Source organism: Triturus cristatus, chromosome 1_2, assembly GCF_964204655.1.
Source record: "Triturus cristatus chromosome 1_2, aTriCri1.1, whole genome shotgun sequence".
NCBI classification, from domain to species: Eukaryota; Metazoa; Chordata; class Amphibia; order Caudata; family Salamandridae; genus Triturus; species Triturus cristatus.
The window spans coordinates 516,638,397-516,665,705 of record NC_140580.1 but is presented as its reverse complement, the minus strand read 5'-3'; the positions used below and the strand labels follow the sequence as shown (position 1 = coordinate 516,665,705).

The 27,309-nt window shown below is 44.4% G+C and overlaps 1 protein-coding gene across 5 annotated transcripts in view; it reads left to right on the top strand.

Annotated features, from left to right (window-relative positions):
• Positions 1-27,309, top strand: part of FANK1 (fibronectin type III and ankyrin repeat domains 1) — a 1,120,241-nt gene that overhangs the window by 914,025 nt on the left and 178,907 nt on the right. The window contains exons 8-9 of one of the 5 annotated variants that reach the window (XM_085606243.1): positions 11,090-11,173; positions 11,272-11,582. The exons of the other annotated variants lie outside the window; for them this stretch is intronic. Of the exons in view, the coding sequence (XP_085462369.1) occupies positions 11,090-11,173; positions 11,272-11,295 (108 nt within the window). The 3' untranslated portion in view covers positions 11,296-11,582. Of the gene's footprint in view, positions 1-11,089; positions 11,174-11,271; positions 11,583-27,309 lie in introns of those variants that run through there. 5 annotated transcript variants of the gene reach the window in all.

Genomic DNA, 27,309 nt, shown 5'->3' with positions numbered 1-27,309 from the left:
AGCTCTGTCCGGAGCATCGAAACAAAAAAGCCCTACCTGGGTTATAGGGTACGTTTTTGAATAAATAAAGGAGTTTAGGAAAGATAACCATTTTAGTTAAGTATATGCGGCCTGCGATGGATAGCGGGAGGGCGATCCAGCGCATAACATTGTCCCTTATCCCATCTAATGTACGGCCATAGTTAAGGCGCATCAATTTTTCGTGATTTGCGGATATCCAGATACTGAGGTATTTAATCTCATTAGGGCACCACTCAATTGGAAAGTCCGGAGCGAACTCTGTGAGTGAGGAGGTGAGGGGAAAGAGTTGGGATTTGGACCAGTTTATATGAATCCCAGATAGGCCCCCAAATCTCACAAATTCTCGGAGCGTCTGGGGCTCTCTGACCTATAACGTGATGTCATCCGCATACAGAGACATCAGGATATGTCGGAGTGGGCAGCGGAGGGCCTTATCGTGTTTGAGCGCCAAGGTGAACAGGAGTGGCGATAGCGGGCACCCCTGCCGGGTCCCACAAGATATTGGGATGGAAGATGAGGAGTGACCGTTAATAAGGATCTTGGCTGCGGGATCAGTGTAAAGGAGGTGAATCCAAGATATAAATCCCCGTAGGAAGCCCATGTTTTGTAAAATCACAAAGAGGTAGTCCCATTCCACCGAGTCGAACGCTTTTGTGGCGTCGTGGAATACAGCGGCTAGGGGTATTTTTGGGTCTATCGTATGAAGAGTGGAGAAGAGCGTGCGGAGATTAAGGGAGGTCGCTCGGCCGGGAACGAAACCAGCTTGGTCGGGGAGCACCAGCTTGTCCATTAATAGGCTGAGGCGGTTATCTAGAATTTAGGCAAGGATGTTGGTTTCTGTATTAATTAGGAATAAGGGTCTATATGAGACGCAGCAGTCTGCCGCTTTGCCGGGCTGAGAAGGGATGAAATCAATGCTAACCTCATGGAGGGAGGCAGGTATCCAATTACCAGCGCTTCATTAAAGACGATTTTAAGAATGGGAAACAATTGAGTTATGTAAGCTTTATAAAAATCTACAGGTAGGCCGTCCGAGCCTGGGGCCTTTTCAGACTGCATTTGTATTATTGCCTCATGTATTTCATCATTTTCAAAGGGGGCTACAAGGAACTCCCGTTGTGAGTCGCCCATTCAGCCCAGAGTGATATCTTGCAGGAAGGGGGTAAAGTCAGGGTGTTCGGTTCTGCATGTGCTGTATAACGTGGCATAGAAGTCAGTAAAGGTGCGCAAAATGGCCTGGCTGTCTCTGTGCTGTACTCCCTCTGAGTCTGTAATCTCGAGGACATAATTGGCAAACCTAGGGCGTCGTGTCGATTGCGCTAACTGCCTGCCTGGGCGTTCGCCCTCCCCATATTTGCGCTCAGTGAAGTATTTCCCGCGAAAGCGTGCCTCAGATGCAGCCGTTTCAGTGTACTCCGTGAGTTTATCTCTAAACGTGGAGAGGTTCTGGCCCAAGTTAGCTCCCCAAAGTGTAGCCTCTAGTTGTTTAAGTTCGTTCTCGAGTTTATGAAGGGTGCGGCGCAGATCCCGCAGAACCCCAAAGCTTTTGGCCATACAGGCCCCACGTATTGTGACCTTAAAAGCTTCCCACACCACCCCCACCGAAGAAACTGAATCAATATTTGTCTGGAAGAAGAAGGTGATTTCCTCCCCAATCTCTGCTCTGAACACCATGTCCAGCAGAGCCTCCGGAGCAAGCTGCCACAGTCGGGGAGTGGATCGCATATCAAGTGGGGCAATAGTTATGAGCACTGGCGCGTGATCGGAGTACTTCCTGGTGAGATGGGTGGCCCGTTCAGTCCAGGAAACAGCTCTGCGGGAAACCACCCAGTAGTCCAGTCTGGCCCAGGAGGCATGAAGAGCAGTGAAATGGGTACCCTCTCTATCTCTGGGATGGAGGTGGCGCCAAACATCCGTAAGACCATGGGTTGTGAGAATGCCCTTTATAGTTGCCTGTGTTTTAGTGTAATGAATGGGGAGGGGGTTAAATCTGTCCATCACCGGGTTAAAAGCAGAGTTAAATTCTCCCCCCCCCCCCAAATAATATGAGTAGAGCCAACTTGCAAAATTCGACCCCATAATGTGGTGTAGAAATCTGTGTTGTCCGTGTTTGGGCCGTAGCTACACACTATCGTGACCGATTGAGTTCCAAGCGTGCCCCAAAGTATGCAGCTGCGCCCCATGTGATCCTGCTGTGTGCCACCTAGTATGAAGGGTGGGTTCCGCTTAACCAGATTGCCACCCCCCTGGAGTATGTGGAGTAAGAGGGGAAGAAACGCGTCATGGCCCACTTACAAGCAAACGTGGGAGATCGAGAGGGGTCGAGGTGGATTTCTTGCAGGACCGCTATGTGCACATGATGTCTATCCAGGTAGGAGAGGATTTGCCTGCATTTCCGAGGATTTCGAATGCCCCTAATGTTCCAGGTGATCAAATTAAGACGTAGGGGTTCAGCATGTTGTTACAGTAAGAACTACGGTAGTAAGGGGAAGAGGTGGCCTGCGGGAAGCATAATACCTTGCATGCCATCGAGCAGAGATTGTGCCTGTCAATTTGTTTAAAAAACAATGCAAACAAAGATCATAATACCCTCTCCCTCCCCCTACCCAGAGCGGCACCCCAAATGTGCTGGCAGTACCACCATCACCCAAGAGAACTAACACATTGCAACAGTGCAATAAGGGAAGAGTCATTATGCAAAAAGAGTGATTGAAGGGGATCTCCCATGTTGGGACACGCCAGTGCGCAACGAGAGTCTCCCCCGGTGCTGTTGGTCAAAAAGGGGGGAGGGTACTTGGCAAACATAGTGCGGTGATCAAGCAACCGCCAGCTACTTCCGAATAACACATTTGATAAAGAAGGGGCAGCAATAGTTGGGAATCAATTCGTGCCAACATAAGCATTATAAAGGTGGTAATACACAACAGTGAGATAAAACAGTCTTTATACATTCAGCTTCAGCACTTATCTGTGGTTTTGAGAGAAGAGGGTAGTATGGCCAGATCAAAACCTGCCGGGTATGGCGGGAGTGCAGAGAGCCTTACATTGCACCCAGAGTTCTCAGCAGTAGGGCCAGGACGTCGACAGGTCAGGCGTGTCACAAAATTGTGAGGACAAGCTGCAACTAGGTCACGAGGCTCTTCATGGGAAAGAAATAGGGAGACAATTTACGGCCAGTGGGAAAAATGAGCTGAAGTTCAGTCTGCACTCAAGGATGGCGATTGGGAAAGGCGATTCTCTTGTCTGGGTGTTCTTTTTGACGGTACGAAGGAAGTCATCCACTTGTTGTTCGTTTGTGAAGAAGTGGTGTTTATCCTGGTAGGGGACTCTCAAACGAGCTGGGTATAGCAGAGCATATTCGATCTGGAGTTTGCGGAACTTTTGCTTAGCTGGGAGAAATTTGCGGCGAGCCTCCTGCACCGCCATCGTGAAATCGGGGTAGATTGAGAAGCTGGCACCTTCGAATTGTAAGTTCTGGTGATATCTGGCCAGCTTCAGTGCAGCATCCCGATCTCTGTAATTTAGGAGGCGTGCAATTATCGTTCTGGGGCTGGCTCCCGGGGCTGGGCGTGAGCTGAGGGATCGATGCGCCCGCTCCACTATGAACTGGGAGGAGAAGGCATCTGCACCGAAGGTGGTGCGAAAGAGTCGTTCGAGGAAGTCCTCCATCCTGCCAGTATTAGTGCTCTCAGGAATTCCGGTGACGTGGATGTTATTGCGCCGGCTTCTAGCTTCCAAGTCCTCGTTCTTGGCAGCAATCACCTTTAAGAGCTTTTCCATCTGCGTCATTTGGCGGGTCATCTGCGAGGTGGTGTCCTCCGTATCCGAAATACGCTTCTCTGCCTCTTTGATCCGTTCATCATGCTTCTCCACCTTTTGGACTATGTAGTCCATGCGCATGTTCATTGAGTCCATTTTTGTGGAGAGGTCGGTCAGGCTGCGACACATGTCCAGTAGTATGGCTTTGACCTTGTCCTCCGAACTGGCGGTGGGGCAGAGGAGGACGTGTTAGTCGATGGATCTGCATCTTCGGCGCAAGACCGCGTGACAGTTTACTTGGCATCGAAGGGGAGTTTGGTCTGACGGCCCTCAGGCTTCCCCATGTTGACTGTGCTGGGGTGGCACCCAAATAGCAATCCCAGCGGATACGGCCGACAGCACTCCACAGAATAGGTATAATGGGGGGAAGAGCACGGTCCACCCTCATGCAGACTCAAGCTTCGGGCCAGCCCAGATTCCCTTCACCACGGTATAGGGCACATGTTGGTAAGAGATTGAGGCTCAGACAAGGGTATCTGATCCGCACTAGCGTGATGGCGTGTCAAATAGTCACATCAGTCTCCCACTAAAGGCGGTAGTGTGCGCGGTCTGCGCACCAGTTTGGAATGAAGTGTCTGGCGCCAATCACTAATAATGTTGTCTATAATGGCAGATGTGCCTCTCCGCAGTGTAATTGCAAGTGCCCCGCACTCACCTCAAATCCTCCGTACAGCACCAGCAAAGGTGGCACGCCAATTGCATGGAGCGGGGGTGAAGCTGGATGTCCGGATTTGCGGCACACTATGGGGAAGCCGAGGAGTCAAGGAGCAGCCGCGTGAGCGCCCAGTCGGCTGAAAGATGGGCGTCGCACCAGGGAAAGCGTACGAGCTCCAGCCGCCTCACCGCATATGATGTCTCGTCCCAGTGTCAAGGAGCTGAATGCCACCGCTGCAAAAGGTGGTATGACAGGTAGGAGTTGGCGTCAGGTCCGGTGGTCATCCGCGGCGCAGAGGGCGGCAATATCCCAGGCAGTGCGGCCCAGTCACCACGTGTGAAGCCCCAAGCCTCACGTAGCCAGCCCAGCAGCCCGCGGAGTGCCGCAGGGTCTCACCTCTACCCCGGCGGGCTTTCCCTGCCGATATCAGTGCCGGTGGACGTTCTCAGGAGATGAATTTAGACCGATAGGTAGTTGGCGATGTCAGCAAGCTATTGCCATTCCGTAGTGAGCAGCTGCGGTCATTTAATCAGGATAAAAGGGGAAATCAAGTAGCCAAGTGTCCAGAGCCTCACGGGCGTGTGGCCATCTTGGTCGTGCGCCACCTAGCGCCCCCCGATATGAATGTCATTGTGGTGGACACTGAATTTAATATCTGGTGTTCGATCGTTGAGCCACGTTAAGAATTGCATGAGTGTCTCCTCTGTGCCAGTCCATATAAAGAATATATCGTCGATATATCTTACCCACCCTGATATTTGATGCTGAAATGGGTTTTTATTAAAGACAAATCTTTCTTCATATTTGGCCATGTATATTACGGCAAATTCTGGAGCGAATGAACAACCCATTGTGGTTCCTTTAACTTGGTAATAAAAGTCTTCACCAAACTTGAAATAATTCCAGTTAAGAAAGATTTTTGCCAACTTGATGATGAAATCAGTTGGCACTTGTTCTGGTTTGGGTCTTGAGTCGAGGAAAAATTGTATTGCCTCTAATCCATCTTCTTGAGAAATTTCTGTGTACAGGGACTCAACATCAAATGTAACTAATCTCTGTGTTGTCTCCGTAAACTCAATGTCCTGAATTGCATTTAAAAAGTGCATGGTGTCTCTTATTTCTTGATGTATGGTGTATCTTATTTCTTGTTGCAAGAAAGGCTTAAGGAAAAAATCAACATATTTCGTGATCGGTTTTAGGACCGAATCACAGCCCGAAACTATTGGACGGCCTGGTGGATGTGTCTTGTCCTATGAACTTTGGGTAACAAATGTAACACAGGAACTCGGGGATGTTGTTTTGTGAGGAATTTGGATTCTTTTGGACCCACATATCGGGACTCTGCTCCAAATTTGATAAGTGTGGTTATTTCACCCTGGATTTCTCTTGTTAGATCATATGAGAGTCTCCCATATTGATCCGTGTTTTGCACCGGTCTTCAAGCCTCTTTCTGATATTCCAAGAGTGACCACATGACGATGGCTCCACCTTTATCAGTAGGCTTTATCATTATGGAAGGGTCATTTTGTCAATCTCTTACGGCATCTCTTTCACCTTTGGACATGTTGTATTTCACAAAGGTATTTCTCCTTTCCATGTCACGTATTGCTGACAGGACCGTTTCCTCAAAGAAGAGGATTTCCTTTGGTGTCTTGTTGATAGGAGGGCAGAAATCCGATTTATTTCTTAATCCAGTTATTTCTAAACTTGGAGGATATTCATTTTGAGAGACAAATGCCTTGAGTTTAAGTTTCTGACAAAATTCCATTGTTTCAGCTTTCATTCTGACACAATCAGGTGTTCTAGTTGGGACAAATGACAATCCTTTCTTTAGAACTTTATTTTCCATTTCAGATAGTTATCTCTTGGACAAATTAAAAATGGGAGGGGCGTCAAGTTTTGTAATATTGACGTCTCGTCCTCATTTCCCATGGCTGATTGACAAATCATGTTCCCACTGTTGGCCTCTTTCTAAAAAACGTTGTTGTTGGTTACGTCCCGGTTTATTTTGATTCTCACTGGGTTCGCCAGAGTCTGATTGTCCTGTTGAGGAGAATGACGTGTCCGAGAAGGAAATAAAATTACGTCTTGACCTTGCAAAAGAATCCGGTAAGAATTTTCCTTGATTCTGGACGAGAATAGAAATCCGGTTGTAAATACGGATATGCACTTTCTAGTGAAAAGTTTTTTTTTTTGTCTCTTTCAATTTTTTTTTTGGTTGACTGTAAAGTCTTTGAATTCCAAAATTTGCTTCTCAACTTTAGCTAGAAGCGCCTTTGCGTCTGATAAAGATTGATTGTCCTTTATTTCATGTTCCAAAGTTGCTATTTCACTCAATTGGTCCTGTGATAACCGTTGTGCGGTTTCTATTGTGAGCACCTTCAGGTCTCTACTATATTTAGTACCTATGCAGCTATACCCTTTCTTATAAGTAGCGTCTTCAGTAAAAATGACTGGAATATTACGTATCTGTAATCCAGCAGGGATTGTGCCTGCCTTGAAATGTTCTAAAAGGAAATGTCCAAGAAGTTCAGTCCTGATTTGTTTCTTTTTTAACCTGATAAGTTTATCAGGTTTGTTGAGTTGTTTTGCACTGGTGCTTAGAGAGACCGAGGAGAAGAGGGCTGGAGTATTTATTAGTTTTTGAATGTGGTCCTCAGTGTATGAAAAAGTGTCCTGTTCTGTCATACCTAGACAATTACCACACAGCTATATTCAATGATTGCCTTTCCAAACACACACCACCTCCTTAGGTGTGAAACCAACACAACCTCGCGAGTCAGCACCCGAACTTAACTGCAAATCAAAAAAGGGTTTGGCCCTTAATCAGTAAGGCCGGGCCAATAAACTAGACACCACCACAGAGAATGCCAATACTCATTCTTTGTTCATCCTTTAATCCCAAGATCAAAAGTCCTAATCAATCTGATCTGAAAACAACTTTTTTTTTTTGATCACTTTTAGTTAATTTTGTTCTTTTTGAATTATTTAGAAAGAGATTCTTTAAAAAAAAATTCTGACATACACTGAGAACAACAATATAAGTCATTCAATAACACAAAATATTGTCAATATACAAACAAATCACATAACATTACAAACATATAAAACACATTTTTCGCTCTGGTTCTGTATAATGTTTTCTATCCACAGTTTCATAAACCCACAGTGCCTCTGGAAATTGTCTACATTGGCCGTTTTTCAGTTTATTTAAGAGGCAATAGCCAAATGGTGACCCTACTCTGCTCACTTCGTGTGTATAGCAATTAAAAAGCACAGATGTTTGGTGAGCACGAGTGGTATTTCATCCTCATGAACACCTATTTGGCCAACAATAAAACAGTCAACGTGTTTCGAACCCTCTTAGATTACTTGCCAGGTTCTCCTCAGGACACAGAACAAATAAAGAGGTGAAAAGTTATAGAAAAGAAAATTACTGTAGTGTCAAAATATGATGATCACATTCATGCGTTATCCACTTGGACCCCATTCATGCCAATTAATTTACCTCTATCTCTTTAAATCAGGCTTCAAACTCCTTGTTTGTATCCACTTGTTTACCATCCGGTGACACTTGCCACCGGGGGCACCACTATAAAACAACATCCAAAATAAACTGTTTAGACTACCACGTCATGTCAACCTAAGTGAGAACGATAAAATGTGTTGGCTGAATGAGTGCTTACTTGTATATAATCTCAGCGAGAGGCGTTCCTTATTGTCAAATTCAACTCTGTAAATAATGGCCTCAATGAACTGACCGTTACAAAACTTATGAGCACCACTCACCCCTACTGCTAGATATGATTCATTTACCTGACCTCAAGTATGGAGGCCATCAAGCTTGACCACATTCTAGTGTGAAATCTTCTCTGTGAGCAAACCTGTATAGACTCACTATACAAACATCGACGACCTGATTGATCCCTAGCGAAAGGACGTTTTTTACTACGAGATGTCTACATTCTTTCTCCCAGCTCTTTTAAAATAACTAACTGTGCCTCACTTATCATTCGAGAAACTATAAGAATTCCGCAGACAGGTGCACGTTTTACAAGGATTGCTTATAGCTCTTACAATATGACATGTTTGAGGCACCGTTCCTCGAAGGACCTCAATTTATTCTGCATTCTCAGTGTTTTCTTTTTCACTTTTACTGTCATGGTTCCCGGGGTTCCCTACCTCCGACAGTCCTCAGCGTGCTTGCCTTTTCGCGCATGCGGGATCGGTTTTTACTCTCTTCCGTGTGGCAGGAGGGTTACGGTTTAGCTTCCGCGACCAGAAACCGCCAATGCTTCACTCAGCGCTTCCGGGGGAAACCGCATGAACCACAGCAGTTCCCGCCGGTCCAGCACTTCGGATTGACGCCCACATATTGCTGTTTCTGCCTGCTTCAGAACCGGATCTCTCATCAGGTATTTCCGAGGTCGCGCTGGAGCGCTTGTTAAAGTGTCTTTGCAAACGCAGCGCTGGAGCGCTTTGTTTGTGTATGTGAAACGCTGCGCTGGAGCGCTTTGTTTGTGTATGTGAAACGCCGCGCTGGAGCGCTTTGTTTGTGTACATGAAACGCCGAGCTGGAGCACTTTGTTTTTGTTACTTATAGACGCCACACTGAAGCGTCTTGGTTTTGCATTTCCTCACTGCGTAGGAGCGCTTGTTTTTGTTTGTTCAAACCGCGCAGGAGCACTTGCTGATTTTCTTTGGTTTCTATGCTGGAGCGCTAGACTGTTGCTCACCTGACTGCACCTTAGCGCTTGCCAGTGTGTCCTATTCACTGCGCTGGTGCGCTTGCCATTTACTTTGCCTTATTGCTCTGGAGCACTGCTGAGTTAGTGCCATCTACCTTGTGGAGCTGTTTGTGTTTCCCTGAACATTGCACAGGAACGCTGCTTCTTCTTTCCATTACTACTATGATTTCTCCACGCAAGGTGCTACCCTTCACAAGGTAAAAATCTTATCTTAATGTGCGTAAGAGGTAAACCTAGAGAGGGTGTTGCCTGTGCCAATTATAACAGGGTTTCCCTTGTCTTCCTTTCAGCCGAAGTTGACGGTTATTCCCCAAACCGAGGGTGGTTCTCTTCTGGTCTTCTGAACACCATCCCCGTCATCTTTAGCTTCCTTCCCCGGTCCCATATCCATCCCGGTTGGTGTACACTCCGTAACATGGGTAAGGTGGGTACGGGGGCGATAGCTCATGTCGTCTCTGTGAGAATACTTTGCAAGCAATAGGTAAGCCTTGTGGGGTACTTGACATTTACTAGATACAATATTGCCTGGCTTATCTAATTTGATGTCCTGCACAGACTGAGAATAAAGTATAAGCATTTTCTGTGCACATTCACTCAGGAAGATGAAGGCCACATAAAAATAATTGTCCCACTTTATGTATTCGGTATGGTCCCAGTCGCACTGACTCATGGTAATTGATTGCAAAACTTTCAATAAAGCTTTGGATACATAAGTGAGAAGTATTCTAGAATATCATTATAGTTGCTTCTTGCCCCAATTAATCTTGACAACTGGAAAGAGTTTCAATAGGCCGCCGAGTCCTATCCCGATTGCAGTTGATTGTAAAACTATGCATAAAGTACTGGACCCAATAGCTATAAGTAATCCATGATCCCAATAAAGTTGTTCCTTGTTCGAAGAAAAAAACTACGTAAATCGGAAATAGCTTTAAACAAGCTGCCGATGAACCGGCCGTCACTCGTGACCTGGATCTCCTCGGAGTAAGACCGCCGCCGGCGAACACAGTGGATACAAGTAAGTGGCTCTTACTAAACTCGTAACTTTGCCGCTTGGCATGCTCTCGTGCTACATCGGTTGTGGGATCCAAACATGATATTCCGGTATCCCCTTTAATGGCGTGCTCAAAGTGAACAGAGCTTCTTTGGGGCACCCATGGGAGTCTGCTTGAATTTGCAAGAATAATTTCTATGTACTTGGCAACAGATTATCCACAATTATGAAACGGCATGTCTTCGAATTATGCGAGACAATTCAGCTTCAATACTTTAAAAAACGCAAGCCCGGATGCATGAGTAAAACCGGAGGTGTCCGTTCCTAGCGCACGTGTTAAGAAATTTGTATTGCCATTAAGCAAATATTCAATTTTTCGACCGGACGACCGCATGTCATACCGGGCTCGAGATCGAGCTAGCAGATGCCTAAAATTTCCTGCAATCATTTTCGGACATAATTAGATATACAAAGGTCTCCTTAATAGAGACACTGTGTTTTTTTTTTTAAAAAGCGAGTTGGTCAACCCAGGAGTAAATGGGAAAGTATTTGGCTTACCAAACAGAGCCGATGCCTAAAATTACCCGAAATCATTCTTGTGCTTTTTTAGACATACAGAGGTCTCCCTAATAGAGACACTTGTTGTTTCAAAATAAGGTAGTTGGTTGATACAGGAGTAAATGGTAAAGTGTTTGTCTGACACTCTGGTCTTTTGGCTTAAAAGAAAAGGTGAACCTGAGGTTGCATTTTTCATTATACAAGTAAGCACTCATTCAGCCAACTAATTTTATCATTCTCAGTTAGGTTGACATGACGTGGCAGTCTAAACAGTTTATTTTGGACGTTGTTTTATAGTGGTGCCCTGGGTGTCAAGTTTTACCGGATGGTGAACAAGTGGATAAAAACAAGGAGATTGAAGCCTGGTTTAAAGAGACAGAGGTAAAAGAATTGGGATGAATGGGGTCCAAGTGAATAACGCATGAATGTGTTCATCACTTTTTGAAACTACAGTAATTTTCTTTTCTTTAACTTTTCAGCTCTTTATTTGTTCTGTGTCCTGAGTAGAACCTGGCAAGTAATCTAAGTGGGTTCGAAACACGTCGACTAATTTATTGTTGACCAAATAGGTGTTTATGTGGATGAAATACCACTTGTGCTTACCAAACATCTGTGCTTTTTAATTGCTATAAACACAAAGTGAGCAGAGTAGTGTCACCATTTGGCTATTGCCTCTGGAATAAACTGAAAAACGATCAATGTAGAGAATTTCCAGAAGCACTGTGGGTTTATGAAACTGTGGATAGAAAAAATCATACCGAACCAGAGCGAAAAATGTGTTTTATATGTTTGTAATGTTATGTGATTTGTTTGTATATTGACAATATTTTGTGTTATTTAATGGCTTATGTTGTTGTGTTCTCAGTGTATGTTTAATATGTAAAAAGGTCTTTGTCAGAACATTTTAAAAAGAATCTCTTTTCTGAAAATCTATTCAAAAAGAACAAGATTAACTAAAAGTGATCAAAATAAAAAAAAGTTTTTTCAGATCAGATTGATTAGGTCTTTTGATCTTGGGACGAAAGGATGAATGAATGATTATCAGTATTGGCATTCTCTGTGGTGATTTCTAGTTTATTGGCCCGGCCTTACTGATTAAGGGCCAAACCCTTTTATGATTTCCTGCCCGTTTTTGGAACGATGAGCTAGTTTTATCGTGTGTTCCAGGTTGCGGGAGCTCCATACTGCTGTGGCTTTGGAGGGCTGTGTTTGCTGTTCCTTGCTTCATCAAATTAAGGGAGCTTTCCTTCTTCAGCCTTTCACCGGTGTCTGCCTGCAGGCACTGCTGAGTTTTCTGTCAGGAGGGTGGAGTCACTTTGAGGAAATGGCGCTGCCGATGCCTTGGCCGCTCTCACAGCTGGTTTAGGTTCTGCAGAGCTCAATATCAAAGTATTCTTTTTCTAGCTGAATAATTCTTTGTTTATTCGTGCTCTTTGCCTTTATATTAAATAATATTGTTTTTTTTTTATATGGAAGGCAAAAATATCCATGTTAGGAATAGGTAAAGTACCTCTCCTCTACCTGTTAAATCCAAATTAGTAGAAGCTAATAAACCCTCATTATCTACATTACTTGAGGAAATACAAGCTGTTCGCTCTAACACTGATACTATTGCATCAGACATAAAAGATATACGCAAAACAATAGCTAGCCTCTCTATGAAGTATCAGACAATGTAATACAAATTCAAGATAATAAAGCAAAAATTGACAGTCTCATACCTATGGCTACAAAAATAGTACCGATGAGTAAATTCTTACTTGACTTAGAAAATGTAATCGACAGTACAACTTGCGAATATTACATATAAAATCTCCGGAAAAATTTGAGATTGAGAAGGAGCTCAGAATTCCTTCTCATTGCAGTCCTACTCCAGAAAAAACCACGTCAAATGATATTTAAAGTTTTAAGTCCTCACCATTTAGTGCTGATACGGAGGGTGGCAAGGGATATTCCATTCGTGATAGTTAATGGAGGTAAAATTTGTATTAATCAAGACTTTTCCAAGGAGACTGTTAACATCCGCAAAGAGTTTGCTGATCTTTGACCAAAACTGGTAAGCTCTGTTTTAAGTATGGACTGTTCAACCCATCAACAATGCGAGTTTGGAAAGATGGTTTTTTGAAGTCCTTTGAGCATCTGGAAGATCTTCGACTCTTCTTAGATCAGCATTCACCATGGAAACGAATGACTCTATTACTTGAATATTTGGTTTACGTTTCTTATAACAAGCCTCTTTACTAGAGTTCTTTGTAAGGCCATGTAGAGGCTAGCCATTCTTGTCATGCGTATGTGCGATTCGAAATACTATTTGTTTTTTTATGTTGTTTTTGTTTGTGTTTGTCTGCAACTTCCTTTTTCTCTTTTCTCACAATGCTAGAGCTACTTTTTCTTCTTTCAGTCTATCTAGTTATTTCTTTTCCTTTGTCTTTCTTATTTTATGATGATGTCTAATATTAAAGGTATTAAAATTGTTTTTGTTTCTTTTAATGTTAAAGGTTTAGAACACCCTGTTAATCGTACTAAGGTTTTAGATTATTTAGCTAGACATAAGGCTGACATATGTTTACTGCAAGAGACCCTGTTTTATCTTATATGAACAAAAAATGGGTAGCAACTATTATTTCTTCCCCTGCGCACGTTAGGAAAAAAGGATTTGCTATCCTCTTTGCAAAAAAATTAAATTTTCATATTTTGCACAAATGCTCTGATTCCAAATACCGTTTTGTCATAGCAAAAATCAAAATTTACAAAACTATGATGGACCTGTAGCTCTTGAGGTCCGTCGGGTCTGCAGAGGGCTTCTTGAGGAGGAGTTTGACTTCGGTGCGTTTCTAGTCGTCGGGGAACGCGTCTGTTTCGAGGACGCAGTTGATTGTCTATCGTAGATCTGATGGGATTAAGGCGGCACTGTGGAAGATGTGCGGTGGGCAGGGGTCCGTGGGTGCTCCGGAGAGGATGCTCTTCATGGTCTTTGTGGTGTTTTCTGTGGTGACAGGGGTCGAGGTGAGGAGGGTAGGCTGGTTTTATGGTGTTGGGTCGGTGCTTTAGTCTTGGTTGTCGAAATTGTCGTAGAGTGTCCTGATCTTGTGGTGGAAGAAGGAGCCGAGTTCGTTGCAGAGGTCCTGGGAGGGAGTGACATCGGTGGTTTCGCTGTGGGGTCTGGTGAATTCTTATATGATAGTGAAGAGTTCTTTGGAGTTGTGGGATTTGGAGAGGAGTCTGTCCTGAATTAAGTTTCTCTTCGTAGATCTGATGAGTTGGTGGTGTGCCGTGGTGGCAGCCCTGTAGGCGGTGCGTGCTTCCAGGATTTTGCTGTTTCTCCAGGCTTTCTGCAGTCGTCAGCACGAGCGCTTGGATTCTTGGAGGTCCATGGAGAACCAGGTGGCTTTTGTGTTGAGTTGTCTGTCGGAGTTCTGGAGGGGGGCTAGTATGTTGGCACAGTCTGCGATCCATTGGTGGAGGCCGTTGGCTGCTGTGTTAGCGTCTGTCGTGGTAGGAGGAGGAGTGCTGCTGAGGGCCGAGGTGAGGTGCTCTTCTGTGATCTTGCTCCAGTTTCTGAGGGGGAGGCATGGCGTAGGCTTGTGTGCGGTGGTTTTCGAGAAGGAGAAGTGGACTCAGTGGTGGTCCGTCCAGAGAGGTTCTGTGGTGTGACTGAAGCGAATGTTGTTTTCTCCGGCGAAGATGGGGTCAAGAGTGTGTGTGGGTCGTGGTGGAGATGAGTTGCTTCATTCCAATGTTGGTGAGGTTCTCTTGGAGGGCAGTGGAGTTGGGGTCGCTAAGGTTTTCTAGGTGGAAATTCAGGTTTCCGAGCAGTACGTAGTCCGTGGAGGCGAGGGCGTGGGGCGCGATATAGTCTGCGATGGTGTTGGTGAATGGTGAGCGGGGTCGGGGTGGCACAAACTGTTCAGGGAAGGTAGCTATACCGTTTCTTGGAACTACGGGCCTGATATACGAAATTTCCATTCACAAAAAGTGGCCAAAAATTTTACACTGACTGTAAATAGAAAATATTTTTACGAACTGACCTATTTACCAAATTGCAGTGGGTTGCAATCTTGCCTAATACCTACCTACCTCAATATGATTGTATGCCATCACAGGGATGGTAGCCTGCTGTGGTCAGCCGACCACCATGTTTGTAATCACCTTTACATAAAGGAAACTTTTCTTTTAATGCAATTAATTTTAGGAAACAGGGTTGCATTTAAAAAGGAAAACAAATTTAAAAGTTTGTTTCAGAGTTGCCATTGGACTACTGCCCTTCCTACACCCATCAAACTTTTTTTATATTGCAAAGGAGACCCTTTCCCTTTTGCAAATGTGTTACCACCCCAACTCGGTTGTCAGTAACTTTTCAATATTTTGCCACCAGTTTTTGGTCCGAAAATACTGATACGTTTTATAATCAATAGCTGTTTAGAAGGAACCTTCTTAATACCCAATTCCAATTAACTATGTGCTATGCCTCCCTCAACCCATTTCCAAGTCACATACCACATGATTTTGCGAATTGCAAATTCTGTGATTGGAAAGTCTCTCGGAACATTTGGCTCTGTATTCTTTCCCACTCAAGTTGAAAACCTCTTACATTAGACCACTCCTTGAAATGGAAAAAAAACAACTGATACTGAAAATTACTCACCAATATCCAAAGGCCTGTTCCTATGAAACATATTTGAAAAAGCAGTTTTTAATCAACTTTCCAAGTCTATGGTGGAAAATGACTTGGTGTTAGACCAATAGTCCAGATTCATACAAAACAGAGGCACATCATATCAATGTGTAATGAACTAAAAGTCACAGTGGACAAGTACAGAGTGGCTGCCCTATTGCTTCTGCATTTGACACTGTCCTGCACCACGAACTACTACAAAGACTCCTTCATCTCGGGACACGTGAAAACACTCCTCAAACAGTGGGAGTCCATCATCTCTCTTCACTTATTCAACATCGACATAACCCAATTACCAGACCAGACTAGATCATTTATCTTCACTTGGGGCAGTTATGCAGATGATACACAAATCATTAAAACAATTTAGTGCACAGAATATCTATACTAATCGAAGTTTCAAGACTGCCTGCGCACAATAAATGTATGGCAGATGAGTAACCACCTAAAGCTCAGCACCACAATGACAGACTTCAGGACCAGTGGAGAATAGCAAAAATAACAGTCTACTGCCATATAGCTGAAGGAGCTCCAGGCTTCTCCAGAGACATCAAGAGAAGTCCTAAACCTAGGGGCAACCTTGGATTCAGAACTATCATTGCTACCACAAATCAACAAGGCCACAAAGAGCACCTTGTACACAATGCAAACACTGTAGGGGCATGCCAACTGCCTATATTTTGGTGCCCTCTCTGTTTTCATATGCAGAATACTAGTAATCCAAAATGCTGCCAAGAAACTCCTTCACTGCCTCCATCCAAGAGAACATTTGACTCCACTATTGCAATCACTCCAGGGACTACCGGTAGCTAGAAGAACAATGTTCAAGGCTGTTGGGAATTTGCCGTTTCTGCAGGGTCGCCCCAAATTTGTAAAAACAAAAGTGCCCTTTTTTTGTTTACTGTTTTCGTTGGCTATAGAACTCTGGACTTTTACCCTGCTAAACCAGTAGTAAAGTGCCTGTGCTCTTCCTTTCAACATGGTGAAATTGGTATCCCCCTGATTGGCATATTGTCCTTACCTATAAGCCCCTAGTATATGTTGCCAAAAGTGTACCCAGGGCCGGTAAGTTAAATGTCACCAGGGGGCTGCAGCACTCATTGGCACAGTGGTCTTCCTAGTCATTCAGTGTCTTTTCTTTGGGGATTTTTTTGTCCAGAGATTTGGAGGTTTAAACAAAAATGTGAGTTCTCAAAGATAAAAAATATATAAACCATGTGGTAGCTCAAAGATGCCCATGTTGTTTCAAACCCCACATTTAGTTTGATCTTTGATACTCACACCACTTCCAACTTGCCCAAGGGTGGTATGCAAATGTTGCAACCTCCTCCTTGGCCTTTTTCAAGGATGAGTGAGGAAAAAAGTTTGAATCGGGATCCAGCTTGTAGGCAACATTTCTGAGACCCCTGCCACTTGCACTGCTGGGTTCCTGGTGCAGGAGGGAACTTGCTATAAGCCCCTCGCATTGTGCAGGGGTGGAGTGAACATGTCTCCTTATTCCTCCTCACATTTTCCTACTGTGGGCAGGGGTGGTTTTGTTTCACAGCTGCCTTGCCCATAGATAGAGGGGTGAATATTAACTGTCCCCTCAATGTACAAGTGACCAGGGAATTGTGACTAGTCCCCTTACTTTGTACAAGGAAGGGGGAATATATGCTTCCCTTGCCATTCCAAAGATAAAGTGGGAGGGGGTGTAAGAAATTGGGTTATTAGTTGAGAGGGGTAGAAGCCCCACTCGCATATTAAACACTCTCCTTGTTAGGGTGAGGCACAAAAAGTCACCAAATTAACTTATTCTTATTTCTCTGGAAGCTTGGCACATAAGCAGTCAAGCTTAACTTAAAGACAATGTGTAAAGTATTTAGGCAGCACACAAATAGTAATAAAGTGAAAACACAACACAGGAAAAATTCCCACACCAGTTTAGAAAAATAGAGTACATTTTAATAAAACTAAAATATGACACCAAAACAAACTAAATCCAATAAGTGGAACCTGGAACGATTTTTTTGAAAAATACCACCATAAAGAACAAAGCGGCAACGGACGGTATCTGGACGCCCAAGCCCGGGACAAAGTCACAAGTTGAGGCTGACTGCGTTGGAGCACAGGTCGAATACAGGCACAAGGTTCTCCTCAGTCAAGAGTTAGCTTCAGACTTAGAAGAAATTCTGAAGATTTCCTGAAGAAGTTAGAGTTCTCAGTAGGACCAAGCAGAAGGCTGTAGTCAAGAGGTTGTTAACGTCGATTGGGTGCTGATTTTAGTCGAGCCTGATTAATTATTTCTGCTATTGGACTTAAATGTTTTGCTGGAGCTCGGAGTACCACAGCAGAACAAGGCTGCAGGCTGCAACAAAAGAGAGTACTGCAAGGCCAAGTCAATCCCACCGGCAAAGGAGTTTCATCGGATCAGCTTCCAGGTAGGTCCCGGTCTTCCGCCAGTTCTCAGGGCAGTTTTTGCTGAAAAAATTCAAAGTCTAAGGTTTTGAGTTTTGGTAGGAAGCCACTTTAATACCTCACCAAGGGTCCAGAACATGGCGGGAGGAGGTGGTGGAGGGGAGCTCTACTTGGAGGCTAGAATTCACTCAAGCAATGACCAGCAGAAGCAGATAAGTTGCATAGTTTCTGGAGTTGTTGTGTTCCTGTAGCTCACACAGGAGGTCAGCCAGCTAGCACTTAGAGACACTCTGGTGCTCCTGGGTTCAAGAGCAGGTCCAGTCTTCCTTCATCAGACTGCTGGGCAGCCCTTCCAGCAGCAGGGCAGTCTTCCTTCGGAGTCTTCCACAGATCTAGAAGAAATCTGATTTGGCGACTGGGAGTGGAACAGTTTATCCCCAGTGTCAGTCTTTGTGTGGGGAGCAGCACCTAGCCCACTCCCCTACCATTGCTGGGTTGGCTCCCAAATGTCTACAGTGACAGAAGCCAGGTGTTCAGGTTCCTTTGTGTGCGCTGCAGGCAAGGTTTTTGAAGTGTAATTCAGGGCAGGGTTCAACTCCTCCCCTAGCCACTTGCCTCGGTGGCCCATCCTGTCACATGTAAGCCCGGTCTGTCCCCATGTCTGGGAGGAATGAACATCCCATCATAAAGGAGACAGCCACAGTCATGTGACCCTATTTACCGACAGAAAGGCACTGTAGGTTTGGGCACAGAGATGCCATGTGGCCATTTTGTGGTGGCAGTTAGTGTGCTTTACTGCCTACATACGGCATACTCAAGTCAATGTTTCCCTTATTGTTGTTCAATAACAAAATTGTCCTACTGCAGGCCGATCCATTGCATTTTTGATTCTGGACTCACTCGGGACACTACAGAGTTGAACACCATGACCATACCATACTCACAGCCAGTCAGTAGGATTGGAGATGATTGATGTATTAACTCAGGGCGTTTCATGAAGTGGCCTAAAAGGTAAACAACAACAGCACCAGTCCTACATGTCTGTGTAGTGTTGGAAGCGAGTGTGGTGGTGTGACTGACAGCGGTGCATTGATTTTGTTACTTAATTTGGAAAATGCTATGTTGCTGTGTGTGTGTGTGTGTGTGTGTGTGTGTGTGTGTATGTGTGCTCAGTGCTGTTTGGCTCAAAAAAAAATCTAAGCTAAGTGGAGGTTGGGTGGGCATGCCTGCTCCTGTTGTATGAGGTAACTGCTGGAAACAGACATGATTTAGCCATGCCGCCTCTGAAAGTTTTTTGTTGCACTCCTCTTTAATTTATGCGGTTTAACTTTACTTTTCTACTTGATTTTCCAATATCCTTTTTGTTTTTCCATCTACAACTCACACTTACCTTACCAAACCGCATCCGCCAGGCAGGCACCCAAGATTGACGGACGGACAGTCCAAGGACGGACCAAGAGAATATGCCGAGATGAAACTGCCAATTTGACAATAATTATAGTATCATTTAATTTGATTCATTTTTTCTCTTCAATCATTATGACTGTGTATGTTGTTGTTTGTTTGCTTATATTTGAGTCCTACAGATACTTTTTGATTTTCTTTGCTAGCTTTAAAAGGAAGCCCGGTATAACAGAACATGAAATGTATGTAACTTGTGTCAACCTGAGAGCAGACAGGCAAGGCAATTGCATAATATTAATTAATAATATACTGCTGCCTTGTACTACTAGTCTAGTACTACTAGTCTAGTCTTCATCATGCATGCATTTCTTTTTTCTCCCTTAACAGATTTATGATGGTCGGCTGCCAAGATTGTGTGTTGTCCATGTGTAGTGTTTGTCTTTGTCAAACCTTTACCTCAAATTCCCCTGCCCAATCATTCATCAAACCCTAACCCTCTTCCCCGGGACTGTGTGATTTATATTGAGGTGTGACTAAATTAAATTTACACCAATTATTGATCACACACTTGCTGAGGCAGAAGTGCTGAAAGCAACACTAACTCAAGGCAGGGCTAGGATCTTCTGCTCTAAGTATATATACTTTAGCCCACACTGGCAATATTAGATTGCCCACCCATTCACAGTATTCGAAATTATTTTTTTCCCCAGAGGAACATTACATAATCCATCATCATAATATAATTGGTTGCCAGCATCGAGTCATCAATCATCCTAGTTCCAGCACTAAAGGTTACGAAGCCTCTTGTCTGCTTCATCATCATAGCTCTAGTCGACTTCAGTTTGTAACTTGTACTAGGCTAGCCCTTCAGGCATTCTGGTTTATTTTACTTTAGCATTGCTTATCATGATCAAGGTTTCTTGTTAGGAAGTCTTCTTGTGTACTGTACTTCTACTACTCATTCCTGAGTCTCCCTCAGGTGACTGACTGTCTCATTTTATTTTTTTTGCAAATGCTACTGTCAGTGTCTACTACTACTACTACCACCACCACCACCACCACCACCACCACCACCGAGGCACCTTGGGAAACCAAACCATCACTATGCAGCCATCGCTTTGCCTAAGTATAAATAAACATCAATCACATGTAAGAGAAGAAGTTTGGGGCAGGCATAATACTATGGAAATTAATTCATTAATTCACATATCCACACCCTTCCTCGTCCATAGGGTATTTAGTTGCAGATTGCATAGACTAGGAGGAGAGACTGACAGTACTAGTAGGACAAGTCACAAGTGAGGGTACCACATCCATCTGGTGGTGTGTTACACTATCGGCAGATTATTTCAATCAAAAACTGGCTGCAGCACTGGTGCAGCAAAGGAAACCGTGTGAAGTTAAAGAGTAACCCCCCCCCCCACAAAACATTTACATCATATGTGAGCTATAAATAATGTATTCCCCTAACAAATAAACTAATGAAAAAAAACACAACACCGGACCCACCCCTCTCCCTAACCCCGACTAATTTCCATCATAAGAGTTTAATGTCCATGTCTTCAAACTCCAACTTTTCCCTAGTTCCCACCCACCCAAAAAGAAGATTTAAAAAAGGGCAAGGCGACGAAATTCTAGCGGCAGGCTCACTGGATATTCCTCTCCAGGGTGTTTATCCGCTCTTCTAGGCGCGCCATCTCGAGGAGCATGCAGTGCTTAAAGGTCTTGAAGTTGCATGAAAAGGGGTGGGCAGCACTGTTTAAAGAAGGGCGGCGGGCGGCTGCATGACCACGGCGGCGTACCACTGGAGGCACTGGGGAGCCTGACTGGGTCCCGGGGCATTGAAGGAGGCTGCAGCTACTGCCGCCTCCTCCACCAGGACCACCAGCCGCTGATATTCCGCACGGATGGCCTCCAACGTCCGTTGCTGGGCCATGGCTGCTAACTCCTTCCTGTTTGGTTGTTTTGGTTGGGAAGGAGTAGCTATTAAAAAAGACAATTGTAACTAATACTCTTAGCAGAACAGTAATACAAAATTAAATATACACATACATTGGCACAGTAGTACTAGCAAGCACAGTACATAACATTTATGGGAGTTTCAGGCATTACTAGGAACTATGGAGTAGACAAGACTCTTCTTCTCTCGTTTAGCTAAATTAACCTTGTAGGCATACAAGCGCAGTCAGCTTGTGCCCTAGACAGACATACTCGTATCTCAGACTCACATTATTTACTACTGTCTGCAGGTGGGCCAGCTGTACTCTACAACTACACAATTATCTTATTTTTCTATTATGGCCATACTAAGTTACATCAATGGCAACTGCTCAATTTCACTTTCACCTTGACTACTACAAGGCAGATGATATCTGATCTGAATGATTATATACAAGACGACGTGAGGTGCTATTGATTGATTGTGTAACCATGCAGCCGATAGGCCACCCATGGCTGGCACGGTCGAAATTACATAGGTAGGGACAGGGCCTCGGAGTGGGAGGGAGGCGATTGATAATGGGTGGGTATGTGTACATACAAACACAATACATATGTTGAGCTTGCAAACTACTGTGAGTCAAGGGAGTATTCTCAAATACAACCTTAAATCAAAAACGTTGAAAAGAAATGTCCTTGCATTGCTCTTCTAGCTTTAAAAAAAAAAAATTCTAATCTTATTCTTATCTTCACCCTTGGCTTTGCTACTCTCGCACTTTTTTTTTTCTCTTACATTCTCTTCTGAATGCCATCCAGGCTTCCATCCATTCAAAGTAAACATTGCTATCATTCTTCCAAACCTTTCACTAACAACATACATTTGTAAATTTCTTTTAAACAACCACCCATGTGTCCTTGTTTGCCTTTGAGTTTGACCCATCAAACCCTCCGGAGGATTCCTATCACCCATACAGTTCCACCCACCCAGGCAGGCATCCTTTCTTTCACCTTTCACCCATCCTTCAACCACCCATGCATCCTATCAGCATCCTACGCATCCCTGGCCCCCTTCCTACTCCCTTGCATCCTTCTCTGCCAGTCATATATTACACGTCACCAGTCCTCCCTCCTTCCATCCTTCTCTCCCTTTTCGTTCAACCCATCCAACAAGGTTGTCTGACTCTTATTCTTCTTCATAAAGCTTTCCTAGCTGAGTTGAAGTCAGATAGAAGAGGCCATTAGTTACTCAACTCCTGATGCTAATGCTATTGCTAATGCTAAGTTAAGGGTGTCTACTTCAACCGTTGTTCACAACAACTTAGTCTCTCTCAACAGTACAGTGCACACCCTTGCAGTGAGTGTGTATTGTCAATAAGTAAGGAATATAACTTACCACCGGCCACCACTGCTACTGGCTCACCCACCCCTGCAGCTGCTGCATCTGCTCTCTCCTGGCTGGCGTCGCCTTCCTGCTGGCCCCGGCACTAGTGGTCGGTACGCCTAGAAAAAACATTACAAATTTTTGAAATGCCATATACGCCTCCCCCCTTTTTTTCACTAGCAAGATTGAAAATATAATACATACATACACCACACACATCACTAGATCAAATGGGGTACTAGAGTAGAGTACACAGTAGTATGTCCTATCCTATCAAAAATAATAAAATATCTGTTTGGGCATTTTGTTGGTGGTAATTTTCGAAAAGCCTCTCAAGAAGAGGACAACCCAAAGGACTGGACTCAGTGGCTAGAGCTTTTAGTGAATCTGGGTTTTAATATTTAAAACAAAAACAAAATGAGTGGCAACCTGGGCGGACAATCGGGCATGAAGTCTCTCGAGTCCTCTCTCGGTTGAAAAATATAATTGTGCCCTCCTTCTCCTCATATTTCCTTCCAGCCATGGTGCACGGTAATCAGTTGTTCACAATTAACTGCTGCTAATAATAATAATAGTACTAGACCTAGACGAGAAAAAGTCAAAATACACTACTTGGGGGTGTCCAACATGACTATCATTATATTTACTGATTGAGCATGAGAAAGAAAGTAAAAGAAAGCCTTCTAATCTCAACAAACATGCGTAGAATGTCTTAGTTGGGCATGCAATCTACACAGCAGAGTAGTAGTTCTAGTAGTAGTAAAGAACCAATGTGTTCTCTGAGTCGTACAGTAGTACCACCACTAGGCAGTCCACAAAATATAAGGGGAGAGGGAAAGCTGACTGAAAAACCATAATAAATTATAAAGCAAGCTACAGACAGACTACTAGTACTATGGATTCAGAGGAATTTAGATTAATGTAAAAAAAAAAGACACTAGAAATATAATAACTAAGTAGGTAGGTAATGCAGGAATAACAAGAATTTAGAAACAGATAGATCGAAGAAGATTTGGTAAAAAATAAATTAGGAAATGGAAATAATAGTTCGAAAAAATAAGGTGCAGTAAAAGTTAGGGAAATATTATTATTAATATTAACAACAGGAGGACTTACTGGGGCCAGCTACAGAGCTGTCTGTAAGAGCAAGAGCAATCCTGCCCCTGGGAGGTACCTCCAGCTCCCGGCTCAACAGACCTCGTTGTCTTCTCACCCCTAGATGCTGACCATGTAAGACATAATAAAGAGCCAGTAATTGATTGGTGTAAATATTTTTTAAAAAGCTCCAAAAAGATTTTTGGACAGGATGACAATTGCAATAAAATTGACCTATCTAATCAGATCGACTAGTAGTATCGTGGTTGTGGATCGTCCTATCTCTTTATTATTCCAGTGTTCCATTCCGATTCCAGAATCCTAAACCTAAGTACCACCTAGCCCGCCTATTACCAAGACTTTGGAATGAATTTCCAAAAACTACATTTGCTTCTTCTAAGTTCCGATCTCATTCGCGATCATCAATGAATCAACCCAATTTGACAGGCCAATTGTTCACTTAGTCTGCATTTCCATTTATTTTAGTCCTCAAAAATGCATAGATGCCCACTCAAGGTAGAGAACAGTTACATAACGTTCTTTCCAGACTTCACGGCCAAGGTCCAGGCCCAATGGCGTAGCTTTCAGGCAGTGAAGAAAGAGCTCCGGGATCGAGAGGTGAAATACGCCATGTTGTTTCCAGCGAAACTGAGAGTGGAATCAGACGGAAAGACGTGGTTCTTCACCTCGCCGGAAGACGCGTGGGAATGGCCAGAGGGATGGCGCAGAGTTCGTGGACACCGTCGATATCAAAACACAGGGACGAGAATGCACAGGGATAGCGATGGGGCTCTTTCAGAGGATGGCCCCGCTGGTACTAAAAACACATAGGCGTAACCTTGGTGGTACAGATGTACAGATGATGGGGACTGCAGGAAAATCTACCTCCAGGTGTGCTTCGGGACATTAGTGAGAACGTTCCTATGATAATAGTGACTTACAGGTCTGGAGGGCATTTGATATAGCATTTGTTACTGTCGCTCTGCCTTATTTGGGAATTGTGTTATTTTGTTCCTCCATGGGTCGGGCTGGGAGCTCCCAGAATGGAGGTATACCACTGATCGCTGTAGGCTGAGATGGGGGACCGCACACCCACACTTTTCGGTTTTTTTGGGAGGGGGAGAGGCACTCTGCCTAGTTGGGGAGTGGGTAGTTCTAAATCCACAGGCAGGGAGGGGGGCGGTAAGGGGGTGGGGGGTTGGGTGTTCATCGTTTTTAGGAATGTTTGATTCACAAAGTAGTCTATGCATACTGCCACATGCACAGTCCGCACCAGATTTTAATTGCTGTGAGGACGAGCCAGGGCATGCCTTGGCTATACCACTACGGGGGATTGTTAAACACGCACTCCGGCTAAATTGTTGCATTCTTACTGTCACCACATCGGATGATGGGGGGTAAAATGGATTTGTCGAGCTCTATACTTTCCTGGAACGTAAACGGACTGGGTGATAAAATTAAACGAGGAATCGTCCAGCAGTACCTGAAACGGCAGGCCCTAGACATAGTATTGTTGCAAGAAACGCACATGGTGGGAAACAAAAGTAAAGCCCTCACACGATGGGGGTACAAACTCCTAGTATACGCCGACTTTACCACGGGATCCAGGGGAACTGGGATTCTAGTTAAGAAGAACCTAGCTATCATTGTAAAGAATGCCTGGGCGGACCCGGGGGGTAGATTTTCTGTCCTGGAGGCCCAATGGGAGGGGAGGGCGCTTAACATAATTTCAGTATACCTACCTCCTGCGTTGGGTAAAGAAGCTTTGATAGCTCAAGGAAAAATATTGACTGACCTTCCGGTGGGCACACTGGTAATGGGAGGGGACTACAACATGATCATGTAGGAAGATAAGGATAGATACCCCCGGCGGGCGGGGGCACGTCCTAATGTACAAATGAAAGAATTCACCACAGCTATGGGTCTAGTAGATGTGTGGCGCACCTTGAAACCCAATGATATCCACTACACGTACTTTTCGAATGCGCATAGAAGCTCATCTCGAATTGATTATTTCCTAACGCATGCAGCCTCCATTGGAAATTTTCAAAAACCCAATGTTCTGCCAAGACGCATCTCCGATCACTCTCCGGTTACGGTTGAACTTACACACTGGGAGAGGCAGCCACGTTCCACAATTGTTCTAAACCCGTGGTTACTGAAAATCCCGGATATTAAAGCAGAACTCTGTCAGCAAACCTGTAATTATTTTAATGAAAATGCTGGCTCGGTAATGTTAGCGCAAACTTTGTGGGAGGCCTGTAAAGTGATGCTAAAGGGACATGCCTTGTCCCTAAAGGTGAGATACATAAAGAAGAAACATAGCCAGTTAGCCCACTTGGAAGATGAGCTTTGTAAATTACAACAGGTTAACTCAGATAAGCCCTCATTGCATCACCAAGAAAAAACAAGAAGAGTATCGGATCATAGCTAGGAAACATATGTTGGCCAAACACCTCAACATACAACATCGTTTATATGAACTCGGAGACAGGACTGGGAAGATGCTGGCCTGGTTGGAAAAGAGAGAGCAAGGGGAGAGGTGGGTGTTGAGCCTGACCATGTCTAATGGCAGCACTATAACGCATCCCAAAGATATAGCGCAAGCCTTTGCGGATCACTTAGAGCAGATATACTCTCCCACCACTGCATACACTGCAGAGGATTCTCGCCAAATACTTTCTGATAGCAATATATCAACTCTCTCTGAAACGGACATAGACACACTGGCGGGTGACCTGACGGATGAAGAGATTCAAAAGGCGATAAGCCAAATTCACTCAGGGAAGGCCATGGGGCCCAATGGGCTCCCCATCGAATTCTTGAAATCAACTGCCTCACACGTTACCCCTCATCTGCGTTCCATGTACAATGAAAGCTACGAGCAAGGGAAGCTGCCCAGTGACCAGCGAGTAGCATCTATAGTTGTAATCCGTAAACCAGGGAAGCCTGGGGATCAGTGCGGCTCCTACCGGCTGATTTCATTGATCAACGCGGAAGCTAAGATCCTAGCTAAAGTTCTGGCCACCAGATTGGTCCCGGTTTTCTCATCACTGGTGCATCCTGACCAGTCTGGGTTTATGCCGGGGCGCAACACAGCACTGAACATCCGCCGACTTAACAACATGCTGGCACGGAGGGAATTCCTGGAAGAGGATGCTGTGGTGTTATCATTAGATGCCTCCATGGCGTTTGATTCCATTGAGTGGCCATATTTACTTGAAGTCTTGACCAAGATGGGATTTGGCCTGACATTTTTAGGCTGGATTAAACTACTTTACACAGATATAAAGGGCCATGTGAGAGTTATTAACTATACCTCACGCATATTCACACTGCGAAGGGGAACCCGACAGGGCTGTCCTCTGTCCCCATTGATATTTTCCTTGATGCTGGAACCGCTGGCCGCCTGGATCCGTCGGGACGGTATGGTGCGGGGCCTGAAAGGGGCTGAGGGTCAGGAAGATCGAATATCCCTGTACGCAGACGATATCTTGCTGTAGCTAGCCTCCCCATATAAGTCCATTCGCGGTGTCCTGGATATTTTCACGAATTTTGGAAAGTACTCTGGCTATCAAATAAATTGGAGTAAATCTGTACTGTTTATGCTCCGGGGGCAGGTTCCCC